This window comes from Sorex araneus, chromosome 5 (assembly GCF_027595985.1).
Source record: "Sorex araneus isolate mSorAra2 chromosome 5, mSorAra2.pri, whole genome shotgun sequence".
Lineage (NCBI taxonomy): Eukaryota > Metazoa > Chordata > Mammalia > Eulipotyphla > Soricidae > Sorex > Sorex araneus.
This window is the reverse complement of record NC_073306.1, coordinates 214,420,339-214,446,678: the sequence shown is the minus strand read 5'-3', so window position 1 is coordinate 214,446,678 and position 26,340 is coordinate 214,420,339. Positions and strand designations below refer to the sequence as shown.

Genomic DNA, 26,340 nt, shown 5'->3' with positions numbered 1-26,340 from the left:
CACCTGTGCGTTACGTATTTCACAAATGCTTGTGTTTTGCTGGGGGTGCACCCCATTACTTCCAGAAAACAGAAGTTGGACAAGTACAGCATCCCTGACATAAAATAAACAAACAGATGTTCTGTAAATTGTCAGTAAAAATTTTTTTTAAAACCATCAAATTTGAAAACGCACACACGAGCCAGAGATACACAGGCGGCTCACGGGAAAGATACTCAAAACAACTTGTTTCTCCCTCAGGAGACCTCAGCCTCCCTCGCACGCCTGAGGCAAGGCTGGCGGCATCAGCTGCCTCAGGCTTCGGGGCGGCCCCAGGGGTGCGGCCCTCCTGCAGCTGCCGCTCTCACGCCCCTCCCCTCCCCTCCCCTGCCGCATCCCGTCAGTCCTTTACTTTCTCCCCTTTCTCCCGTGTCTCGCATGCGAGGAGAAACAGGTTTCTGGCGGACAGAGGCTCTCTGGGGCACGGGCCGAGCTGTGACCGTGGCCGGAGGCGAGCGCCAAAGGTGCACTGGATTTTCCAGTGCCGACGTTTTCTTGCTTCTCGCTTTGCCTCTCTCCCGAGCCCGGCAGTGCTCAGGGGCCGCTGCACCAGGGACAGGCGGGGATGGAGCCAGCCGGCCCTCTGCACCCTCTCTCCAGACCCAGCCCCAGGTGTGGGGGGGCGGGCACCCCAAGCAGTGCTCCTGGCGGCGCAGACGAGGGCCGGCCTGCGGCTGTCTCTCCGACCCCAAACGCTTCCCTGATCCTGCTGCGGACACGGTGCGAAACCTCCCCAGGTCACAGGCGGTCTCGCACCACAGACGCTAAGGCGCGAGCGGGCGACGGGAACACCCTGGCTCTCAAACCCTGACTTTAATGGCTCTTAATGGCCTTTAGGTCACTTTAGTATCAACACAGGATAAAGCACCAGAGCAACAGCTTGGGAAACACGGTTCTGCTTGTTCTTAGTGTGCGAAGACAGTCGCAAAGCCCCACGCGTGAGAGTCACGGTGCCTACGTGCAGGACACGACCTTCTGGGGAGACTAACCAACTCGGCCTGGAGGGGGGGAGCAACGCCCGAGAGCCCCAAGCCGGGCGGGACGGGCTCCTGTGGCCCAGGGGTCTGGAGGACCCCCGGGCAGGGCTGCGGGGAGACTGGTCTTCCCTCGCCCCCACAGGTCCTTACTCAGTTGCTTCTTCTGGGGTCCTGTCAGCTTGCCCACGGCCGTGCTCTTAACTCCCTACACTCCTCCCTGCGCCCAGCCGGCCTCTCCGGTGCCGGGGTAGCTCAGGGCTGGGTCCATCCAAGTCCCCCGGCGACACCTCCCTGTGGGGTGTTAGGGGTGAGGGCGCCTGAGGCGTAAGTATGACAGACGCCCAGCAGTGACTCCTGTTCGGAGCCAATCAGCTCCCGAGTTACAAAAGCACAGCGCGAACTGCCTTCCTGCACCCACACAGAGGGGACATTGCCCTAAGGTAAACTGCGCACGGGGCATGAGGGAGGGAGAAGAGCAGTATCCACCTCCACACGCAAAGTCCAGAGCCCTCGAAGATCTGCCTTGACAAGTCACGGGGTCTGATTTGGGGACTTGAGTGATGAGCAGACAGGGGAAGCAGAGCACAGAGAGGTCAGAGATAAACACAGACTGGGAGTGCCTGATGGAATTAGGCGTGCCCTGGGAGCACTGTGGGGGGAGTAACTCAACGAACCTAAGCTCCCTGCAGGAGGAGAAAGGACAAACCACTGCTAACCCTGACAGGCTCGGCACTGTGGCCAACGGCGGTCCTGGTGGTCCTGCCAGCTCCTAGGACGCCCTCCCTGTGGGGGAATGCGGTCGGCAGAACCCGTCTGACATGGTCCAAAGGAGGGAACACGAGAAATTCCCACAGGCCTTATGGACCAACCAGCTCCTGTCCGCAGCCGGGACCAGCAATCAGGAGGACCCAGCGCCGGCGGGCAGGGCCAGAGCCCCCGCGGGAAGAAACGCTTCCTGAGACCATCTGCGGTCAAGGAGCAGAATCGCCAAGGAAACTGTTTCTCCCTCCGATGGGGAGAGGAAAGCCCTGACCCTGGCCGCCGGCAGCCCGACCTCGGCTACACGCGTCAGGCGCCTGCTCCCGCGTACCCCGGGAAAGGCCCCGAAGGCAGTGGAAGCTCCGGGCCGGCCTACCTGCGTCCCCGAACATCAGCAAGGCGGCGGCGATGGCTCCGTCCATGGTGCTCGTGGACTCAATCAGCTGGCGGAGTCGGAAGAGAAGGAGATTGTTTGACACGACATCAAAAGCATTTTTCACAAAGCCAACAAAATAATGGACTGTATGAAACACGTGCAGGATGGGAAAACAGGCGTGATGTTTCACTCCTATCCGTCAGCTTATCTTACCATTTCTCAGAAAATCTGACTCACCGGAACAGTCCAAACTCACGTACGCCCCCGCTGACAGGGAGTCTGACCCACCTCTAAAGCGGAATTAAGTCCTGTCTAATACGGATTCACTGCTTATGTTATTTTGGCTACCAGAACGTTCTGTGGACACACCTAGTACGTGTGTGAGAGGACGGGGAGACTCACGTCCATATTGTTCATTTTTATTTATTAAAAAGTAAGCCAGGATTCAACAGTCCTTTTGTTTTCAAACCTGCTGTTCAGAGGGGACAGAGGGCTCTTGATTCTCACTCCACTTCTGGATTACTTGGATTGCACAATTAACACTCACACATCAGTATTCCTCAGCCTTCCGACGGTGGACTCAGGAAAACAGAACTAACACAAAAATAAGACTGGGAGACGGAGCCGCAGTACCGTGGGAGGGCGTCTGCCCAGCACGCAGATGACCCGGGTCCCATCCCCGGCATCCCAGAGGGTCCCCCGAGCACCGCCAGGAGTGATTCCTGAGTGCAGAGCCAGGAGTGAGCCCTGAGCACTGCTGGGTGTGACCCACCCACCCCTTAAAAAATAAAAAAGACGAAAACAAAACCCAGGACAGATAGCATTTTATCAAATGTGGTTATAAAATCATCATTTTTAGCTCGTGGACACCTCCTGCTGCTGTGGCTGGGGGACGCCTTGGGGCCACAGACGGGCCCCTAAGAACAGCCCCAGGGTACTGTTTCTGTTAACACTCGGTGACAGGAAACGGAATATACGGCGTACCTTATTTTATTTATCTTACTTTTATGTGTTTTTTGCTTCTTGGATCACACCCGGTGATGCTCAGGGGTCACTCCTGACTCTGCACTCAGGAATCACTCCAGACGGTGCTCGGGGGACCATATGGGATGCTGGGAATTGAACCCGGGTCGGCGGCGTGCAAGGCAAACGCCCTCCCCGCTGTGCTATGGCTCTAGTCTCCTATACTGTGCACTTGACTGAGTATTTTTCCCCTGGATTTTCCACATTCCCAGTAAGTTACTTGTTTCACACAGATACCTGGGCCAGAGACGTGACTCTCGGACACACCCAGGCCTCTCACCTATGGGGCCTGGGGTTCGACCCCTGCACCACACAGGCGAAGGCACTAATGAACAGATTCTCTGTAAGGGAAAGGCTTCGGGATTACACGGCTTCCTGCATACAAGCGCTTTCTCCGTACCGGGTTCCTCAGCCCAGGGTCCTCAGTCACCCCGAAGCCTCTTCGTTTCCGACTGACGACGGGGCTGTAGCCCAACAGCGGGGAGGGCATCTGCCTGCAGCCAACCCGGCTCAATCCCCGGCTCCCGTGTGGCCCCCGGGCACCACCAGGTGTGGCCCGGAAAATAAAATCACCGAAGTACAGTCTCACCAAGTCTAGTGGTAGCACTGTCGTCCCATTGCTCATCGATTTGCTCGAGTGGGCACCAGTAACGTCTCCACTGTGAGACTTGTTGTTACTGTTTTTGGCATATCGAATACACCACGGGGAGCATGCCAGGCTCTGCTGAGCAGGTGGGATACTCCTGGTAGCCTGCCGGGCTCTCCGAGAGGGATGGAGGAATCGAACCCGGGTCAGCTGCTGCAAGGCAAACGCCCTCCCCGCTGTGCTATCACTCCAGCCCACCAAGTCTAGTACTAAATAATATTCCACATTTGGGAGGACTTGTCCTACATGGCCTGAAAGTCTGTAATTTTTAAATGTCTCCTTTAAATCTCTCAACATGACACAACTTGAAACTCATTTTTCAAGTGCTCTAGACATGCTGAATCACCCAAGGCTGAGGGCTGCTGTTCTGTTTTGGCTTTTGGGCGACACCCGGCAGTGCTCAGCGCCTACCCCGGGTTCTGCACTCGGGGGTCCCTCCTGGAGGGCTGGGCGGCCCCACGTCACCCGCGCGCGGGGCAAACACTCTGCCCCTCCCCCGGCATCACCGGCCCCAACTCCCCGTTCTGTGGGCCGACCTCATTTCCCTGTACTAACACGAGACACTGGCCCCTGAGCCCAACTAACTCAGAGCCGAGATCTGCCCCTCCCGTGGGACCCCCAGGGTCACTCTGCCGCCATGCCGGTGCCCGTGTGCAGTGTAGCCCAAGGGCGTCTGCACACTGGCCCGCGACACGGACGGGTGGAGACGCTACTGGCGCCCGCGCGGGCAAACCGGTGAGCCACGGGATGACAAGTGGCACAAGTGAAGTGCGAGTCACTAGAACAAGCCCCTCGACCCTCTGCTGCCCACGGGGACGCGGGGCGGGCGCCTCACCTTGAGCAGGTCGGCGTCGCTCCTCTGCGGGAAGAGCTCCTTCAGGGTCTGCAGCTTCGCGTCCTTGATGTCGTCCAGCTCTGAGATGTCACCCTCGCTGCCTCCTGCCACGGCCGGGGGCCCCGGGGACCCCTCATCCTCTGACGGTTCCGAGCTAAGAACATCGAGGGGGAAACGGCCCTTTAGTGAGTGGCTGGTGTCCCCGCGGTGCGAGTGTAAGAGCGCCTGGCCTGCTGCTCCTCCCGCCCCGAAGCTGGCGCGTCCGCCCACCGAGGGCACACGTGATAGCGATGAGCGGAACCCAGGAGGACGGCAGGCCCCGGGGGTCTCCGTACGCCGGCTGACGGGGACCAGGCGGGGGCGTGTGCGCCTCTGGAGCTACCCGCTGGTCCCTGCGGGTGCTGGGACGCTGAACCCCGCGGCTAGCCTGCGGGCTACGGGTCCAGGGTGGTGCCGAGCGCGGGCAGCCAGCAGGCGTCTCGGCGGGGCTCGCCCCCTGGGCCGCTACTCTCGGGCGCCCTCCAGAGTCCCTCAGTCCCCGGCCAGTCACACTCCCGCCAGCACTGCTGGGTCTGAAAGGCGGCTTCTGCGGCCGCCGTGCAGAGGGCGGAACACTTGCCCGGCCATCAGACAGCCCGGTTCCAGCCGGCACCCCCGGGGCTCCCCGAGAACCACCGGGAGCGGTCCCTGAGCCCTGAGCACATAGCACAGAGCAGCAGCACAGCCGGGCAGGGTAAGAGCAAACTGAGACGGAGAATCCACCCCGCTGCACACCCACCGAACCCACGGCCAGCCAAGGCACAGCCGAGCGCCGCAGCCCAGGGGGAAGCAAAAGAACAAAACCCAAGAGACGGGAAAAAACAAGATCTTCCGACTAACTCTTCTCCAGCCCCCAGACAGCCAGCGAGACCCCCGGGCTTACACGATGATCACGGTGTCTCTGCCGGGCGCCTTCTCCTGCAGGGCGCTGGAGCAGTTTGGGGACGCGGCCTCCTCCGTGTCAGAGGACAGGTCGATGTACTGGATTCCCTTCTGGCTCCTGAAGTAGGAGACGCTGGCTTTCCGCTCATTCTCGGGAGTTTCCGGAACACTCGAATCTTCTGCAGGAGGACCAAAAAAAAGGGAAATGTTGACTGTGACTGAAAATAATTATTATGAAATTCATAACCTGGAACTAAAAATCTCTTCATTCACTGTATCCTTTCTAAAGCGGAAAAGTCCTAGACGGTTGGGGGAGGAGGGCGGAGGCCCTGGGCCGGGGGCAGGAGGGCAGAGGGCCTGGGGCAGGCGAGGGCCGGAGGGCCTGGCCCCCTCACCGGCCGCACTGGCCCAGAGTCACAGTGCTGGCCAGCTGTGGCCCCGCGCCCACCCTGCCCCCAGCACCCATTAGAGTGACCCCTGAGCAACAGGGTGGGTGCGGCCCAAGCACCCTGGGGGGTAGGGGGGGACAGGAAAGTAAGCAATTAAACAGGCTGTGCTGGGGGGCCACAGTCCCTGACCAGTGACAGCCCGTGGGCGCGACAGTCTGTATTTCACTAACTCCCTCTCCCGTCCTTCCCACGCCCGTCACAGGGCCGAGGCAGCACAGTGGGCAGGGCACCGGTCCCGCAGGCACAACCCTCCCCCACACATGGGCCCCAGACAGTGGAAACCAACCATGTTAGACCCCCAGTTGTCCCGCAGAAACGGAGACTGGGGCCCCCAAGGCTTGATCCCGAGCCCGAGCCCGAGCCCCGGCCAGCTCTGGCGGAAGAGGCTGGTACTTGCGGGCACCAGACCCGAGTCAGACGCTGCGCGTCAATGACCGCGGCCGCCCCAGCACCGTCAGCACGGCCTCGCGCGGGGTGCTGGGGTCACGGCCAGTTTACGTGAGCTGAGACACGCATGCCCTCCCGGAAAAGGCCTCAGCGCAGGGCTCAGACTCGGGCCCCAGGCACAAGAAGAGCCTGTGCGGGTCGAGTACGGCCCCGCACACAGGCCAAGTCCCCAGTCGAGGACCCGGCCCTGGGAGACAGGACGGGAGTCGGGGGGGGGGGGGGGGGCGTTACAGCCGCTCAGGCTCCAGCCCCGGCATCCTGCATGGCCGCGTGGCCCCCAAACACCGCAGGAGTGACTGCTGAGTGCAGAGCCAGGAGTCAGCCCCGAGCATCGCCGGTGTGACCCCTCAAACACACACACGCACGCGCACACACATGTGCGCGCGCGGGCGAGCGCGCGCACACACACACACACACACACGAGCAGTCCCTGAGCCCTGAGCAGAAACTCCCCTTCCAGTGTGACCCCTCAAACACACACACACACAGGCCTCAGACTCAGAATAGTCCCTGAGCGCTCGAGCGCACGCACGCACACACACACACACACACACACACGCACGCACACACACACACACACACACACACACACACACACACACACACACACACGAGCAGTCCCTGAGCCCCGAGCAGAAACTCCCCGTGTCTGAAGCTCACGTTCAGATAAAGACGTTGGCCCCTTGGGGGCCTCAGCCGGGCACAGCGGGGCAGGCACTTGCCTGCACACGGCCGGCCCGGGTTCAAGCCCCAGGTGGTGGTCAGGGCCCGCGCCAGGAGTGGGCCTGAGCACAGAGCCAGGCGCCCGGCTCTGAGGCTGGTGCCAGCCCCGCTCCCTCCGGGCACCCCCGCCAAGGCCCCGTGACGGCCCCGGGCACAGCCCGGCGTCAGCGGCCCAGGGCAGAGCAACCACAAGCCCGAGGCCCGGCGCCAGGGCCCTGTGCAGGGCCAGGCCTCGGGGGGCAGGGCCGAGCACACGGTCCCACAGCAGAGGGGAGGCCCGAGTCCGCCAGACGTGGCCAAAAGGCAGACCGTGAAAGGAAAATGTTGTTACAAAAGGAATCAGGGCGGCGGGGTGGCGGGAGGGAAGGTGAGGGAGGGACACCACGGCTGAGACCACCACGAGCAGCCCTGAGACTGTCTTAGTGCGATCCAATAAGAAATGGTAAAAAAAGAAACTTTGAGAAAATAAGAGAAACCCCAAGAGTTCCACATGATAACTGAGATTTTAAAGACAAAGGGAAAATCTTAGAAAGGAGGGAAGGAAGGGAGGGAAGGAGGGACGGAGGGAGGGAGGGAGGAGGGGAGGACGGGAGGAAGGGAGGGAGGAAGAAAGGAAGGAAGGAAGGAAGGAAGGAAGGAAGGAAGGAAGGAAGGAAGGAAGGAAGGAAGGAAGGGAGGGAGGGAGGGAGGGAGGAAGGGAGAGAGGGAGGGAGGGAGGGAGGAAGGGAGGGAGGGAGGGAGGGAGGGAGGAAGGAAGGAAGGAAGGAAGGAAGGAAGGAAGGAAGGAAGGAAGGAAGGAGGGAGGGAGGAAGGAAGGAAGGAGGGAGGGAAGGGAGAAAGGAAGGGAGGAAGGGAGGGAGGGAGGAAGGAAGGAAGGAAGGAAGGAAGGAAGGAAGGAAGGAAGGAAGGGAGGGAGGAAGAAGGAAGGAAGGAGGGAGGGAAGGGAGAAAGGAAGGGAGGAAGGGAGGGAGGGAGGAAGGAAGGAAGGAAGGAAGGAAGGAAGGAAGGAAGGAAGGAAGGAAGGAAGGAAGGAAGGGAGGAAGAAGGAAGGAAGGAAGGAAGGAAGGAAGGAAGGAAGGAAGGAAGGAAGGAAGGAAGGAGGGGGGAGGGAGGAAGAGAGGAGGGAGGGAAGGAAGGAAGGGAGGGAGGAAGGAAGGGAGGGAGGAAGGGAGGGAGGAAGGGAGGGAGGAAGGAAGGAGGGAGGAAGGAAGGAGGGAAGGAAGGAAGGAGGAGGGAAGGAAGGAAGGAAGGAAGGAAGGAAGGAAGGAAGGAAGGAAGGAAGGAAGGAAGGAGGGAAGGGAGGGAGGAAGGAGGGAAGGGAGGGAGGAACGAAGGAAGGAAGGAAGGAAGGAAGGAAGGAAGGAAGGAAGGAAGGAAGGAAGGAAGGAGAGAAGGAAGGAAGGAAGAGGGAAGGGAGAAAGGGAGGGAGGGAGGGAGGGAGGGAGGGAGGAAGGAAGAAGGAGGGAAGGAAGGAAGGAAGGAAGGAAGGAAGGAAGGAAGGAAGGAAGGAAGGAGGGAGGGAGGGAAGGAGGGAGGGAGGGAAGGAAGGAAGGAAGGAAGGAAGGAAGGAAGGAAGGAAGGAAGGAAGGAAGGAAGGAGGAGGGAAGGAAGGAAGGAAGGAAGGAAGGAAGGAAGGAAGGAAGGAAGGAAGGAAGGAAGGAGGGAAGGGAGGGAGGAAGGAGGAAGGAAGGAAGGAAGGAAGGAAGGAAGGAAGGAAGGAAGGAAGGAAGGAAGGAAGGAAGGAAGGAAGGAAGGAGGGAAGGGAGGGAGGAAGGAAGAGGGAAGGAAGGAAGGAGGAAGGAAGGAAGGAAGGAAGAAGGAAGGAGGGAAAGAGGGAAGGGAGGGAGGAAGGAAGGAGGGAAACCAACTTGTTCTCCAACACCCAGCCCCACCAGCTGCCGAGCGGTGCTTCAGCAGGACCTTCTGCAGGTCACAGGCCAGTGGCACGGAACACGCAGAGGCTGAAACACACCCGCGGCCCCAGCTCCAAAAAGCCTGTGCTGGGGCCGGAGCAACAGCACAGCGGGAGGGCGTGCACGCGGCCGGCCTGGGTTCGATATGGCAGCCATAGGGTCCCCCGAGCACCGCCAGGAGTGACTCCTGCGTGCAGAGCCAGGAGTGACCCTGGGCCCTGCCGGGTGGGAGCCAACCACAAAAACCGAAGGAAACACGAGCCTCTGGGACGGAGACGCTGCAGCCAGCAAGGCAGCTGTCGGAGCTGAGGGAATTTCTGGAAAGCCGAAACCTGCAGGGGTTCAAGTACCCTGGCAGGAACACTCTGCAGACGAGGGGCGGCAAAGGAGGGGCGCGTGGTGGACACGGGCAGAGCCGGGCTGGACGCACGGCCGGCCACCCCCAGGCTCAGCTCAGAGTGCTCCTGAGCACGGGGGGGGGGGCGGGCAGTGCTGGGGGGGCTCGGCTCTAGCCAGAGCAGGGCCAGAGGCCCAGGGAGCACGGAGACCCCCGGCACGAGCGCCCCAGGAGCAGCAGGCCAGGCACCTCCCCCGGGACGCCCGGGCCCTGCCCCGGCCGCTGCCCCCACCGCTGCCCCACTCTCACCCTGGGAGGCGCGCGGGGCGGGGCCACGCTCTCGAGACAGCCTGAGCAGGCCCCGACCTCAGGGCCCTCCCGTCCCGTCCACTCCACTGTGCTCAGGCCACCGTGGGGAAAGCCCAGCCCAGCCCCAGGGGCTCAGCGCGGAGACGCGGGTCTGCCGGGCCCGGCCCCGAGAGCAGCCAGAGGCCGGGGTCGAGCCCACGCTGCCCAGGCCTAGTGGGAGACCCTCCCGCGTCTGCCCACGACTCAGAGACAAGCAGGGGCTCGACGCAGACGGGCAGCGCGGCACGGCCGAGAGTCCTCACCCCCAGCGGGAACAGAACCCCGGACACCGGACACTTCCGTCTCCTCTCACACCACAACCTGCGGTGCTCAGGGCTTACTCCCGGCTCTGTGCTCAGGACTGACCCTTGGCTCTGTGCTCGGGGCTGACTCCCTGCTCTGTGCTTGGGGCTCACTCCTGACTCTGCCTGGGGCTGACTCCCAGGTCAGTGCTCGGGGCTGACTCCCGGCTCTTGTGCTCAGGGCTCACTCCCGACTCTGCTCAGGGCTCACTCCCGACTCTGTGCTCGGGGCTCACTCCCGACTCTGTGCTCAGGGCTCACTCCAGACTCTGTGCTCGGGACTCACTCCCGACTCTGTGCTCAGGGCTCACTCTGGGCTCTGTGCTCAGGGCTGACTCCTGGTGGGCGGGGGTTTAGGGACCATGTGGTACCCTGGTGGAACAGCCTGTGTGTAAGAGACGCACGACAACCCCGGAATTACCTCCCCAACCCAAAACAGTTCACAGAGACTGAGTGACAGATGAAAATACAAGAAAAGAGACATGGGGGGGGGGAACAGCACGCAGCTGACCCAGTCAATCCCGGGACCCCAGAGCGATCCCTAAGCCAAGAGCCAGGAGGAAGCCCCCACCCCGCCAGGTGCCGCCCCCAAACAAAAACAGAACCAGAAAGGCAAATCTCAAATGTGAAACTCAACACCACAGGAAAACAACAACAGAAGTTCAGCCTTAGTACAAAGAGAAAAACAACAAAGAACAGAAACAGAGAATGAACAGCCGACAGGAAAGACCAGGAAGCCAGAGCGGATTCTCTCTGAAAAAGGAATAAAATGGAAACATTCAGCTACACTCCCCCAGAGAGAGGACTCCGAGTTAGGAAGTCACGACCCTTACCAAAGAAACATAAAGATCATAAGAGATGGGTACGAAAGTGCCAACAGAACGGGTGACCTAGGAAAATAAATATTTTACAATTTTATGCTATTACATATACAAATATACAATACAGGTCTAGATGAACAGGAATTCTAAACTCTGGTGAAGCCATAATAAAGAATAAACTGAGCGAAGACTAAAGTCATTTCTCACACATCACCCAAGAGGAAATGCGAAGATTTCGGCTGAAAGGGGGAAAGATTTAAAGTGATGAACGGGAAAATCTGTGTTTCTAACGTTGGGCAAAGTCGAGCATCCGGCCCAAGAAAGGAGATTTTCCTAACAGAATTTCCTTATGACAGAGGACACTTCACACGTCAGCTGCGTGCGAATGAAACGCACACGGCTCTTGGGCGGTGAGCTGTGATCCTCCCCCTGCTGTCCCGGGCAGCCGCCCAGGGCCCCTCCTCACCCCCCCCCACCCGGCCGCAGGGACGGCGCCAGCAGCTCCGGGCTGAGCAGGGACCAGGGCGGGCTTGGTCCAAAGCTCCGGCTGCCCACGCACAGCCCGTGGGACACACACAAAACACATTTTTATACAGGTGTCCAGAATACTGTGTTACTGTCACTGTCCCACCAGCAAGCCTGCCCCAGAGGCGGATGCTACGGACCGTGCCCTGTGCTGCTGGTCACAGAGAGGCCACCGCAGACTCCCGGGAGGAAAGCGTGTGAGCCTGCTGTGCCTCACCACGGAGCCACTAGCCCGACAAGACATCACTAACACGACAAAACTATTTTTTAAAAAGTAAATTTTCGGGGCTGGAGCAATGGCACAGCAAGGAGGGCGTCTGCCTTGCACGTGGCCGACCCGGGTTCGATACCTAGCATCGCATATGGTCCCCTGAGCACCGCCAGGAGTGATTCCTGAGTGCAGAGCCAGGAGTAACCCCTGTGCATCACTGGGTGTGACCCAAAAAGGGAAAAAGAAATAAATTTTCAAGCAAAATATCGAGGTTATGGGGCCAGAGCAATAGGAGTGGGCAGGGCAGCTGCCTCTCAAGGGCCCCACCAGGTTCAACCCCCTCCTCCCATTCGGCCCCCTGAGCACCTCCAGGAGTGACTCCGAGTGCAGTGCTCACAGTGACCCGATCACAAGTCACGTGTGGCCGCAAAACTAAACACAAAAAGAAAACCTGGTTCAAAATTGACTTCACATCAACACAATTTTTTAAAACCACAACATTCCATTGAATTCTAGGGCATTAATTTAGTCTTTTTAAAACTCTATTTTTAAGGCACTGGAGTGACAGAAGAACAGGCCGGCCTGTGCCCTGCACGCGGCAGACCCGGGCTCCACCCCCGGCGACCCAGACGTCGCCCCCGGCCACGGCGGGAGCGATTCCTGAGCACTGAGCCAGGAGGCAGCCCTGAGCACTGCCGGGAGCGGCCCAACGCCCAAAAACAAACAATTCAACTTTCAATCATGACTCTCAAGCTTTACGGCTTGTCCCAGATCCTAACAAATAAGTAAGACACTTCTGAGAAACCAAAGTCCAACGTCCGATCCCAGCATCTCCACGCTGACCACACACGCGTGAGGGCGCATGGCTAACACGTGACTCTCCCACACATGGCATGGCGTGTATGACTGTGGACAGGCAGAAAAGCGCCATTCTAGCACACGTGACACTGCCCACACACCGAAGTACACATGTCTGGCATAGGTGGCTCTGTACATACATGAGCACACGGGCCTGGTGCATGTGGCTTTGTACATACATGAACGCACGGGCCTGGCATACGTGGCTCTGCACAAACATGAACGCATGGGCCTGGTGTACGTGGCTCTGCACATATATGAGCACACGTGCCTGGCATATGTGGCTCTGCACACACATAAGCACACAGGCCTGGCATACGTGTTTCTGTACATACATGAGCGCACGGGCTGGCACGGGAAGGCTGTGGTTTTGATACCGGCATTGCAGGCAAGACATTTCAGTGGCCCCAGGAATCCGGACAGATTTAAAACTCCAAGAATTTGAATATCTGAGTAATCACTAACTCGACCCAAATCATTCGGGCACATCCCACTTTCCCCGACTTCCCACGCAGCCCCACGGGGCTTCTCCAGGGGAGCTGGCGGGGCCTCTGCCAGCGCGGAAAGGCCGACCGCGAGGGCAGCAGCCAGGAGACGGGGAGACACAACCACCGCTGGGTTCCTTTCCCACACCCGGGCCCTGCGAGGGCAGCAGCCCGACCCACTGTACCGTTTCCCTGGCCCCAAGCGGCTACTTTAAAATCCGCTTGTACACGGCTGCTAGGCACCTGCCTCAACGCGGCTGTAACCACCGCATCTGGGCTCGGACACCCAGAGCCACACACGCCGCGGCCACGGATCCCGGGGGCACGAGCCAGAAGCAGCCTGAGCCCCGTGTCGGAGCGGAAGACAAAAACACAAAATCTGCTTGTGAAACTTTTTTTCTTTTCTTTTTGGGTCACACCCAGCGATGCACAGGGGTTACTCCTGGCTCTGCACTCAGGAATCACTCCTGGCAGTGCTCAGAGGACCATATGGGATGCTGGAAATCGAACCCAGGTTGGCCGAGTGCAAGGCAAACGCCTTCCCTGCTGTGCTATCGCTGTTCTATTTGTTTTTGTGTGTGTGTGTGTGTGTGTGTGAAACTTTTGCATTTAAAAATGTTACTAAGGAAAAATAAAGTTTAAAAAAAAAAAAGGGGGGGGCTGGAGAGATAGAACAGCGGGGAGGGCGTTTGCCTTGCACGCGGCCGACCCGGGTTCAAATCCCAGCATCCCATATGGTCCCCTGAGCACGGCCAGGGGTAATTCCTGAGTGCAGAGCCAGGAGTAACCACTGTGCATCGCCAGGTGTGACCCAAAAAGCAAAAAAAAATAAATAAATAAAAATAAAGTTTAAAAAAAAAATGTTACTAAGGAGCTGAAGTGATAGCATAGCGGGTAGGGCGTTTGCCTTGCATGTGGCCGACCCCGGGTTCAATTCCCCCCCACCCCCTCCCACCCCGCATCCCATAAGATCCCCTGAGCACAGCCAGGAGTTAATTCCTTAATGCAGAGCCAGGAGTAACCTCTGTGCATCGCTGGGTGTGACCCAAACAAACAAACAAAAAAAAAAAAAGAAAGAAAAAGAGGAAATCAAGATTCCTGGAAACAAATGAGATGAGGACAGGAGCTACCACAACCCTCAGGGCACATCGAAAGCAGAGTCAAGGGGAAAATTTACAGGTCTGCAAGCATTCATCAGGAAGGAACAAAGGGCCCGCATAAACAACTTGACTTCGAAGCTTAAGATCTTAGAACATGACCAACAAAAGGAGCCCAAACCAGGCAGGAGGAAGGAAATAATAAAACTTAGAGCAGAAATTCATGAGCTGGAATCCCAAAATATAATCCAAAGGATCAATGAAACCAAGAGCTGGTTCTCTGAAAAAAGGGGGGGGCTGGAGAGATAGAACAGCGGGGAGGGCGTTTGCCTTGCACGTGGCCGACCCGGGTTCAAATCCCAGCATCCCATATGGTCCCCTGAGCACGGCCAGGGGTAATTCCTGAGTGCAGAGCCAGGAGTAACCCCTGTGCATCGCCGGGTGTGACCCAAAAAGATAAAGAAAAAAATACAGCAAACAGAATCTAACAACTCATCAAAAAGATTATACACCAAGATCAAATAGGAGTCATCCCAGCATGCAAGGATGGTTGAACATTCGCAAGTCAGCGAACATAATACACCACATCAATAAAAGAAAAAAGAAAAACCATGTGAAAATATCAATAGATGCAGAGAAAGCATTTGACCAGATCCAGCGCCCATTCATGATAAAAACTCTCAACAAAATGGGAGCTGAGGGGCTGCTCCTCAGTGCAGTCAGAGCCATCGACCAAGGCCCACGGCCAGCATCATCCGCAATGGGGAAAAGCTGAGAGCCTCCCCTAAGAGAGGGAACAAGGCAAGGCTGCCCACTTCTGCCACTCCTATTCAGTACAGTGCTGGAAGTACTTGCCGTGGCAGTTAGGCAAGAAAAACGTATCAAGGGCATCCAAATAGGAAAGGAAGAAATCAAGCTCTCATTGTTTGCAGGCGGCATGATGCTACAGTTAAAGAGTATGGTACGAGTAAGTATACTATACTCATAGAGCCGCCACCAATAAACTCCTAGAGACAATCCCTGGCTTTCTTATCTGCAAATAATGAAAGAGAAAAAAGTGAAACAAAAAAAAAACAAAACGAAGTACTTTGGAATCACCTTAACTAATCAGGTAGAGGACTGTACAGAAAAAACTACAAACTACAAAACGCTACTCCAAGAGATAAGAGGAGACAAGGAAATGAAGACACGTCCCGTGGACTGGGAGAATGAACACTGTCAAAACGGCAATACTCCCCAAAGCACAACACAGGTCCAGTGTGGCCCCTATCAGGATACCCATGACATTTTTCAAAGAAAGACAGACCAAACAATCCTGAAATTCATATGGAATAATAAACCCCACCAATAGTCAAAGCAATCCTTGAGAAAAAGAAGATGGGGGCATCACCTTCCCCAACTTGAAACTGTACTACAAAGCAGCAGGAATTAAAACAGCATGGTACTGGGCTAGAGACAGACCTGCAGCCCGATGGAATAAAGTTGAGTATCCTGGCACAAGCCCTCAAATCTATGAGAGTTTGATCTTGATAAAGGAACCAGAAATCTGAAGTGGAACAAGGAAAGCCTCTTCGACAAGCAGTGCTGGGAAAACGGGGCAGCTGCCTGCCAACTAGCGAACTCACACCTCTGTCTAAAGCCAGGCACTGACCTCAGGGCAAAATGAATTAGAGATCTGAACACCAGACCTGAGCCCACACGTGCATGGAAGAAACCTTGGCAAAACCCTCCATGATACTGAAGCTAAAGGCACCTTCAAAGATGAAACACCACTGACCAAACAGGCGGAAGCAGAGATAAACAAATAGGACTACGCGAAACTAAGAAGCTTCCGCACTTCAAAGGAAATGGTGTGGAAGGCACAAAGTCAGCCCACAGAATGGGAAATACTCACCCAAACCCACCTGATAAAGGGTTAATATCAAAGTTATATAAGACACTGGTAGAACTTTACAAGAAAAAATAAATTCAACCTCATCAAGAAATAGGGAGAGGAAATGAATAGAAACTTCCTCAAAGGAGAAATTCTAATGGCCAAAAGGCACATGAGGAAGTGTTTTACTGCACTCACCATGAGGGAGATGCAAATCAAAAACAACAAACGCCATCTGCACTTCTGTGTTCACTGCAGCACTGTTCACAATAGCCAGAATCTGGAACAACCTGAGTGCCGCCCGAGAACAGATGAGTGGATAAAGAAACTGTGGTACATCTACACAATGGAATACTATGCAGCTGTTAGGAGAGATGAAGCCATGAAGTTTGCTTATAAACGGATCGACCTGGAGGGTATCATGAGCGGAATGAGTCAGGAGAGGGCAGATACAGAATGACCGCGCTCACTTGTGGGCTGTAAAAAATACATATTGTATGAAACTCATACCCAAGGCCAGGGAAAACAGGGGCCAGGAACACTCGCCGGTGGCTGGATGCCTGCCACAAGGGTGTCCTGGGCGAAGGGCAGTTAGGACAGAGAAGGGACCAGTGAGACAGTAACAGATTGCAAGGTTGTTGCACAGAACCTGAGAGCTGAGGGCAGGTAAGGGGAGATACATGATAACCTTTTCTGTATCCGTATTGCAAACCGGAACAGCCAAAAGGAAAGACAGGGCGAGGGCGGGAGGAAAAAAGAGCAAAGTTTACATTCAAAATTAGAAGCCCTGGATTTCAGCTCAGGGTCCACCTACTGAAGCACTCGCAGCCGCCTACCCCTCTGGGAGCTCAGCTCCCGGGGCAGGGAGATGCTCACCAAGGAAGGCGCGTGCACCGTGCACGGCATGTGGAGGCTCCGGCTGGTGCCACTTGAGCCCGGTGCCCAGGGCCACGGGGTGTGACCCAGGAGGGCTCAGATACACCCTGTGAACCACTGCAAAGACGCACAGAGACACAGACGGGGTCCGAGGCTCCTGCTGTGCATGCAACCAGCCCCCGAACACCCCGCCCCCCAGGGGCCTGGGCAGGGCAGGGGAGCTCTGAGCACGCCAAGCCTCAGAGACAGGCTCACTCTGGGTCACGACGACCCCCCCCGCCCCCCACCTGCAGTCTGGGCGCCCAGAAGGCGAGGCTGATGCTCGAGGGAACCTCGGCTGCCCCGACGCGTTGGCAGGAGGTGGGCGGCGACGCGGGTGCTCTGCAGCCCCTTCCCCGGGCTGCCCCAGGCACCCGCTCTGCCGGGCGTGCCAGGGTGCAGCGCGCAGCGTGGGGGTCCCCGGCCGTGCGGGAGGGGAGGGACGGGGCAGCCTCTCACTCACCTGTTTTCTCAGTGACGTCGGAGTCGGGGGTCCCGGGCCGGCTCCCCTCCTCGTTCTCCTCCTCGGCACTGAGGGAAATGGGCGACGAGGGGCCCGGCGGGGCGGCCAGGGGGGCGGCCTCGGGGGCACCCTCGAGCTTATTCCGTTTCTCGAAGCGGAAGCGGTCGAGGTTGAAGAGGCTCATGCTGGCAGACGGGGCACCTGTGGGCTGAGGCGGGCGTTAGCAGCTTACCTGCAGGGAGCCGCGGGCACAAGCGGGCACACACCTGCAGGCACACACATGCATACGCACCTGCACGCACACCTGCACGCACACCTGCACACGCACCTGCACGCACACCTGCACACAAGCACATGCACCTGCACGCACACCTGCACACGCACCTGCACGCGCACCTGCACACAGGCACATGCACACACACCTGCACGCACATACATGTAGGCACACACCCGCACACGCACCTGCACGCACACCTGCACAGGCACACGAAGGCACACACACACATCTGCAAGCACACACATTCAGGCACCTGCACGCAAACATACTGGCATGCACACCTGCACAGAGGCACACGCACACACCTATACACATACCTGTACACACACCTGCACGCAGGCACATGCAGCACACCTGCACGCACAAACCTGCGTGCACAGCTGCACACACATACCTGTACGCAGGCACACGCATGCACCCAGGCACACGCACACACGCAAGCACACATGTACACACATACACGTACACACATACATGTACATACACGCACACACATACATGTACACACATCCATACACACACGGACACACACGCGCATGACACACCTGTACACACCCCCACGCGGACACGCACACACACCTGTACACACCCCCACACGCACACGCGGACACGCACACACACCCGTGTGCACCCTCGGACGCGCCTGCACACGCACCCGCGAGCAAGCACCCACGCCCCGCGCGGGCCCGGGCGCGGGACACAAAGGCGCGGCGGGGGGGCGGGCGCGGCGGGGCGGGGGGGCGGCGGGACCCCCGCGCGGCCGAGCCCGACTCACCTCGCGGCCGACGAGGCCCGCGGCAGCCGGGAGCGCGACGGCGGCCGGGCAGGGACGCGCCGAGCCGCGCGCAGCGCCGCGCGCAGTGATGACGCAGGCGGCGCGCGCGCAGAACGGCCCGGCGCGTGCGGTTGCCGGGGAGACCGGCCGCGCGCCCGGCCGAGTCGGGGCGGAAGCTCGGCGCGAGCGCGCGCCGCCATCATGGCGGGTCCCGCGGGCGCGCGCGCCGCCGCCTTTGTTCTCCCGCCGCCTTTGTTCTCCCGCCTCGCGGGCGCTGTCGGACAGTGTGCGCGGGGCGGGCCCGGCAGGGGTCAGGGCCGGGCAGGGGGCGGCGGGCAGGGGTTGGCGGGCAGGGGGCCGGGCAGGGGGCCGGGCAGCGGCCAGGCTCAGTGTCCAGCGGCCGGCGCGGCCGGGGGACGGGCGGGCTTTGTCCGCGCGCGGACGGGGCAGGGCCGGCGGGGACCCCCGGGCCTCACCGCAGGGACCCTCGAACCTCACCGCAGGGACCCCCGGGCCTCACCGCAGTGACCCCCCCTCACCGCAGGGACCCCCAAACCTCACCGGCAGGGACCCCCCAGCCTCACCGGCAGGGCAGGGACCCCCCAGCCTCACCGCAGGGACCCTCGAATCTCACCGCAGGGACCCCCGGGCCTCACCGCAGGGACCCCCCCTCACCGCAGGGACCCCCCCTCACCGCAGGGACCCCCAAACCTCACCAGCAGGGACCCCTGGGCCTTACCGCAGGGACCCCCCCTCACCACAGAGACCCCCAAACCTCACTGGGTGGGACCCTCGAACCTCACTGGCAGGGATCCCCGGGCCTCACCGGCAAGGACCCCAAAACCTCACCGGCAGGGACCCCCAGGCCTCACTGGCAGGACCCTCAAACCTCACCGGCAGGGACCCCTGGGCCTCACCAGCAGGGACCCTGAACCTCACCAGGTGGGACCCCCGGGCCTCACTGGCAGGGACCCCCAGAACCTCACCGGCAGGGACCCCCGGGCCTCGCTAGGTGTGATCCCCAGGCCTCCCCAGGAGAACGCCCTGGGCCTACCCAGGGGACCCCGGGCTCCCAGGAGGGTCCTAAGCCCCCTGCCCACTCTGTGGCCGGGGGGGCGCGGGACAGATGACCCTCTAGCGGTACTATGGCAGGCAGGCGCGATGGAACAGGGAGAGGGGCGCCCGCCTTGCTGCGCTCAGAGGATCCGGAGAGTCCCGGCCCCCAGGAGCCCCCCGCGGTGTGCCGAGAGGCCCTGACCCTCTCAGCAGCTCCAGGTGCGTCCCAGGAGGCGGCACCTGCCACCTGATGCAGGGCAGGTGGAGCTGCTCTTTGCAGGGGAGGGGAATCAGCCCTGATTGCTGCCTTGCTTCTTTGTGGCCCGTTGCTTCGGCTCAGAAAATAGTTTCAAGAGGAGAGGATTAGGGGCTGGAGCGATAGCACAGCGGGTAGCGCGTTTGCCTTGCACGCGGCCCACCCAGGTTCAATCCCCAGCATCCCATACGGTCCCCTGAGCACCGCCAGGGGTAATTCCTGAGTGAAGAGCCAGGAGTAACCCCTGTGCATCGCTGGGTGTGACCCAAAAAGCAAAAAAAAAAAAAAGATAGCATCATGCAATTTGCTGCAACATGGATGGACCTGGAGAGTATGGTGCTGAGTGAAGTCAGTCAGAGGGAGAGAAACGACTCAGAACAGTCTCTGTCATGTGTGGGGCATAAAAAAACTTCATAGGACAATATCAAGTGCCCAGTGGCAAAGGAAATGAAGAGCAAGAGACTGGTGTTCAGTAGGAAGTTTGGCACTGGGCTGGGGGTGGGGGTAGTCAGGGAACAAAGCGCCACGACAGCGGGGGAGGGAAAGCGCCTGCCAGAGGCGGGCTGGGGGCAGGCGGGAAGCTGGGACGCTGGGGAGGCTGGTGACTGCGGTGAAGGGACCCGCGTAGGACACGTACGCCTGAGTATCAATCACAATATCTTTGTGACTTTGTAACTCCCCATGATTCAGTATTTTTATGAAAAAAAGGTTGTTATAGTTATTTTAAGAAGATTTAAAACACAGACATGACTATGTAATCAGTTTACCTTTGAAACTTACTTAGCCCAAGTGGCAAAGATTTTAAAAATTACTGATAAAGTTTAGCTCTCTTAAAAATCAACAACAACAACAAAAGCCAAGAGTAGTTTGCTGAAAGACCTGACGATCTCATCATTCCAGGCCAACTGAAGCACGGCGAGCCCGAGAAAGCTCGGCCCAGACCGAGCGATGCCTTTCTCCTTCCAACAGAGCAGACTCCGCCTCAGGGCCTGGGCGCAGGGCAGGGTCAGGGCTCCCTTGGGGGCAGCCTCCTCCTCGGGCTCCAGTCCTGCTGCTCCCTGCGGGCCCCCGTGCCCACCGGGACCCAGCCCTGAGTGCAGAGCCAGGAGTAAGCCCAGAGTCCTGGGTGGGCCCAGGAACAGCGAAAGAAAGCACTCAAGCCTGACTTTACTCCCGGATACTATTTCTAACGCCTGTAGTTTATTTTAGAGCTGGAGCGACAGCACAGCGGGGAGGGCGTTTGCCTTGCACGCGGCCGACCCGGGTTCGATTCCCAGCATGCCATAGGGTTCCCTGAGCACCACCGCCAGGAGTAATTAATTCCTGAGTGCAGAGCCAGGAGTAACCCCAGGTGTGACCCAAAAAGAAAAAAAAAATGGAGCTTTACGACAGTAAATCAGATTCGGCTCCAATGTAGCGTGACGACACGGCGTTTGCTTCTTAGAGATTTGTTCTGGCGAAGCTTCCGCCCGCGTCCTTCACATTCCCGTCTGCCCTGTCGCTGCAGGACCTCGGGGCGGGATGGGAGGCCGCAGGTGGGACCGGCCTAGGGGCTGGGCAAGGAGGAAAGGTCAGAGATCATGCACTGTAAGCCAGAGAGGAGGCCAGCGGCCGGGCAGCGGGCACTGGGAAACGGGGGCGGAGTAGAAAAAGGAGCTTCGAGGAAAGCGGCTCCCCCTGCTCGCCCACCCAGCTGCAGTGCTCGCGGAGGGCCGGCCCAGACGCCGTCAGGCCCAACCCCAGCAGAGGCCTTCTGCATCTTCGTCTTTCCTCACAGAGAAGAATCTCAGGAGGAGGCAAAATTGTGAAGCTGATGTAGGCAGGTAGCTAGGGAAGCCCCCTCCCCAACACACACACACACACACACACACCAGGCGGCGAAGTTCTGGGAGGTAACAGGGCCGCCAGCCCCGAGGCTGATCTACCTGGGGACGCAGAAATCCAGACCTGGTGAGACCTCCTGCCTGCGGGACCCCTCCCTGCAGGGCCGGCCAAGGGAATTACCCAGAACCCTTCATCCTTGAATCCCTCAGGAGCCCAGGCCAGAGAAGGCTGGACCCGCCCTCGGAGAAGACCCAGCAGGAACAAAGGTCAGAAGACCACGCCCAACTCCACCTGTTAGGAAGAACCCCAGCGACAGACTCTTACCTAGCTAGAAAGCTCCTCAGGGGGCGGGTTGGAAACACCCTGTCAAGGCCACCTTGGACAAAGGAGCACATCTGCTCCCGAGCCCAAGTGCTGGTGTGCCCACGTGGCCCAGCACACGCGTGGCCCCTCTCCCCTCCTGAGACTGTAATTCCCTGTCTACTGCGGGCCCGTGTTGCTCTGGGCCCTGGAGAAGCCCACGTCCTCTCTCGGTGCGTCTCTCTCCCTCACTCCCTCCTTTCCCTCCCCAGAGCCTCCACCTACAATCTGTCTCCTCCGCTGCTCGGCTGCTCCTGGGATTCTTTCCTGCGAGGCGAGACAAGAACCCCCGGGTAAGGCCCGACTGACTTTCCTTTCCTGCAAAGAGCAATTCCTCCTCCACCTGAGCCCGGGGCTGGCAGAGAAACCGGGTGGTGGGATCAACCCCCGTGGGAGAAGCCCAGAGACGGTCAGCTGTGGCTTGGCGGCCACCCAGCGGGCTGGTGGGGCTCAGGGCTCGTGGCCGACTTCGCCAGCCCTGGGCTTCCCAGAGGGCCGGGGTGGCAGAGGCGGATCGGGAGAAAGTATCGTCCCTTTCTCGCCACACAGAAGCCCCCCGTGGGGCCCAACGACATCAGTACCTGAGTGTCGCACAGAGAAGGCCTGCAGCCGACTCCCACGACTCCAGAGCGGTCAGTTGGGCTTGGGACTTCTGCACTGACATAGAAGAACAGGAAACAGATGAACATGCACCTCGTGCACAAACACACACAGACACACACGCTCAGATACACAGACACACAGATACACACAGACACACACACGCACACACACAGACAGACACACAGATACACACAGACGGACACATATACACACAGACACACACATATACACACACAGACACACGCACACACACAGAAACACACAGACACAGACAGACACACAGATACACACAGACGGACACATATACATATGAACAAACACTCATGTACATGCACACAAACACAGACACAGATACACACAGATGGACACATATACACACAGACACACACGAAGACACTCACACACAGACACACAGATACACACAGATGGACACATATACACACACAGACACACAGACACTCACACAGACACACTCACACGCAGACACACACTCACACACACACACTCACACACACACACACACACACACACACACACTGCTCCCTCAGGGGCGGCCCCCTGGGGCTGCCGCAGGGGGCAGCTGGGTGCAGGTCTGGGGCAGAGCAGGGGAAAGGAGCAGGCGTGGCGTCCGGCTCTTCCCTCCGGGTCCCTTGGGGGTCAGGGCCGCGGCCCCTCTGTTCTGGGCCCGTCGCGGCTGGGCTTCGGGGGGGGGATGTCTGCTGGCCCCGGGCCTCCCTCCAGCCGCCAGGAACCACACCGAGCTCTGGGTCAGTCACTGGCCCCGCAGACCTTAGCAGGACAGTTCCGAGGGCGGTGGGCGTGGCCAGCAGCTCCTGGGGGCTGTGCTCTTCCAGCACCGCAGAGGGTGACCCCGCCCGGCCCAGTGCCTGGAGTCAGCCTGACCCTCTAGTCCACAGCTGCACACGGGCACCTGCCCAGGGGGCTCGCTGTCTGGGACCCATGGCTCCCTGGTTCCCGGACCCCAGAGAACAGCGGGGAGGGCGTCTCCCTTGCAGACAACAACCCAGGTTCTACCCCTGGTATCCCATGCGGCCCCCTGAGCACCACCAGCAGACATCCCTGAGCACAGAGCCGGGAGTCAGCCCTGAGCACAGAGCCAGGAGTCAGCCCTGAGCACTGCCAGGAGTCAGCCCTGAGCACAGAGCCAGGAGTCAGCCCTGAGCACTGCCAGGAGTCAGCCCTGAGCACTGCCAGGAGTCAGCCCTGAGCACAGAGCCAGGAGTCAGCCTTGAGCACTGTCAGGTGTGGCCCAAAAAGCAAAAACCAGATGCAAAACAATAAAACTAAACCGAAAAGAAAATGTTTAGGTTTTGAGAAGCAAACTGTGAATAAATTGTGTTAGACTTAAGAGAGTGGATATTCGCCATGATCTTTGATCTTGTTTCTAATGTTTTTTTTGGGGGGGCAGGTCGTATTTTGGCAGGGGCCGGGCACACCCAGCCGTGCTCAGGGCTGACTCCTGATTCTGCAGCCAGAAATGACTCCGGAGGTGCTGGGGAGGCTGGGGCCGCGCCTTTGGTGTCTGTGTTTACTGTAGTTTAGGTAACAATGTAACAGTAGTCAAAGTCTCCGGCTTTGATGCACGGAGTCACAAGCCTCACAAGGCCAGCTAAGCCTGCGCGGTAGGTGTCTCCCCGCTGCTTGGGGGGGACCTGGCAGCTTCCTTCTCCGGGAACCCTAAGGTACCCTGACTGTCTTCGGGACATGGTGTCTTGAGAAGGACGCGACGATAATGCTTGACAGAAACGACAAATTTCTCCAAGACATAAGAGCAATAAACGTATTTTCCTCCTGGGGATTTTAGTTTTACTTAGGACTGGAGTGATAACACAGCGGGTAGGGCATTTGCCTTGCACGTGGCCAACCAGGGTTCGATTCCTCCGCCCCTCTCGGAGAGCCCGGCAAGCTACCGAGAGTATCCCGCCCACACGGCAGAGCCTGGCAAGCTCCCTGTGGTGTATTCGATATGCCAAAAACAGCAGCAACAAATCTCACAATGGAGACGTTACTGGTGCCCGCTCGAGTAAATCGATGAGCAACAGGACGACAGTGCTACAGTGCTACAGTGCAGTTACTGACATACCATCATGAAACACTTTAAGGAAGTCAGTCCTAGGGCTGGAACGACAGTACAGCAGGGAGGGCATTTGCCTTGCATGCAGCCAACCGGGGTTCTATCCCCAGCATCCCACTTGTCCCCCTGAGCACCGCCAGGAGTAATTCCTGAGTGCAGAGTCAGGAGTAAGTCCTGCACATTAATGAGTGTGGTCCAAAAACGAAAAAGAAAGGAAATCAGCCTTTTAACTTTCATTTATTTATTTATTTTGGGTTTTGGGTCCCACCCAGCTGTGCTAGGGTTGCTCCTGTCATGCTCTGGAGACCATATGGGGTGCAGAGATTGAACCCGGGTTGGCGTCACGCAAGGCAAGATCCCTAGAGGCTGAACTATCTTTGGGCTCAAACCAGCCCTTTGAGATTTTGAGATGAGGGAAAGAAAGAAAGAAAGAAAGAAAGAAAGAAAGAAAGAAAGAAAGAAAGAAAGAAAGAAAGAAAGAAAGAAAGAAAGAAAGAAAGAAAGAAAGGAGGAGGGAGGGAGGAGGAAAAAATGAGGATTTGATGAACTAGAACAAACACAAACAGAGATTAAAAATCTGCAAACCTCGGTCCCTCCTAAGCCTGTTATCTCGGAGATGTAAGCCACCTGGGTGGTGATGGAAACTTGTATAAGCTAATGTGACCTCCCACACTTGGTGTAAAATGAAAAAGATAAGGTACCTCAAATCATGAAACCAAACAGACCTCTCCTCCTTTGGAAACAAGAAACTCAGCCAAATATGACCAACTTTAAAGTAGGTGCTTCTTTCCTCAGACCGTAGATTGGAGAGGACGACTTTGGTACCATTCTAAGAACTCGAAACCGGGGCCAGAGAGTTCACCTTGCACGCAGCCGACCTGGGTTTGACCCATGATGTCCCATATTGTCCCCAGAGCACCACCAGGAGTATTTCCTGAGAGCAGCCAGGAGTGACCAGTGAACATTGCCAGGTGAGGCCCTAAAACCAAAGTTAAAAATGATGATATTCCTACAAACGGAATGTTTAGTGTCTGGAGTGCATGGCCGAGAGGGGCAAAGGAGAACAGCAGATGCCCGATGCTGACAGGCACCAACGGGTGCAGAGATGCAGGATCTTTCTGCTGCTCTTTGTTTGATTTGTTTTTACCCAGCCGTGATAGTAAAGGGAAACAGGCAGGTACGATTAGGAATTTGCCTAGAGAAAGGGAATCGTCAGGACGGGGCGGTGGTGCAGCGGGTGGGACATTTGCCTGGCACGCGGCCAGCTAGGGTTTGATCCCCGGCATCCCATATGGTCCCTCAAGCACCGCCAGGAGTGATTCCTGAGTGCAGAGCCAGCAGTAAATCCTGAGCATTGCTGGGTGTGACCAAAAAAAGCAAAGAAAGAAAGAAGAGAGAGAGAGAGAGAGAGAGAGAGAGTGAGAAAGAGAAAGAGAGAAAAAGAGAAAAAAGAAGAGAAAGAGAGGAAGGAAGGAAGGAAGGAAGGAAGGAAGGAAGGAAGGAAGGAAGGAAGGAAGGAAGGAAGGAAGGAAGGAAGGAAGGAAGGAAGGGAGAGAGAGAGAGAGAGAGAGAGAGCAGGACCAGAGTGATATAACACAGCACGTAGGGCATTTGCCTTGCATGCAGCCAAAATGGGTTCGATCCCAAATGGTTCCCTGAGCACCGCCAGGAGTAATTCCTGAGTACAGAGCCAGGAGTAACCCCTGAGCATCACCAAGTGTGACCCAAAAAGCAAGAGAGAGAGAGAGAGA

At 58.0% G+C, this 26,340-nt stretch overlaps 1 protein-coding gene across 2 annotated transcripts in view; it reads right to left on the bottom strand.

Moving 5' to 3' along the window:
• Positions 1–18,475, bottom strand: part of SMARCAD1 (SWI/SNF-related, matrix-associated actin-dependent regulator of chromatin, subfamily a, containing DEAD/H box 1) — a 51,949-nt gene extending 33,474 nt beyond the window's left edge. The window contains exons 1-5 of one of the 2 annotated variants that reach the window (XM_055139595.1): positions 18,396–18,475; positions 17,344–17,551; positions 5,578–5,755; positions 4,656–4,809; positions 2,152–2,218 (exon numbers count right to left, since the gene is read on the bottom strand). In XM_055139595.1, coding sequence (XP_054995570.1) covers positions 2,152–2,218; positions 4,656–4,809; positions 5,578–5,755; positions 17,344–17,527 — 583 coding nt within the window. In that variant the 5' untranslated portion in view covers positions 17,528–17,551; positions 18,396–18,475. The remainder of the gene's footprint in view (positions 1–2,151; positions 2,219–4,655; positions 4,810–5,577; positions 5,756–17,343; positions 17,552–18,395) is intronic. The other variant, XM_055139596.1, reaches the window with a different exon arrangement.
• Positions 18,476–26,340: the final 7,865 nt, after the last annotated feature.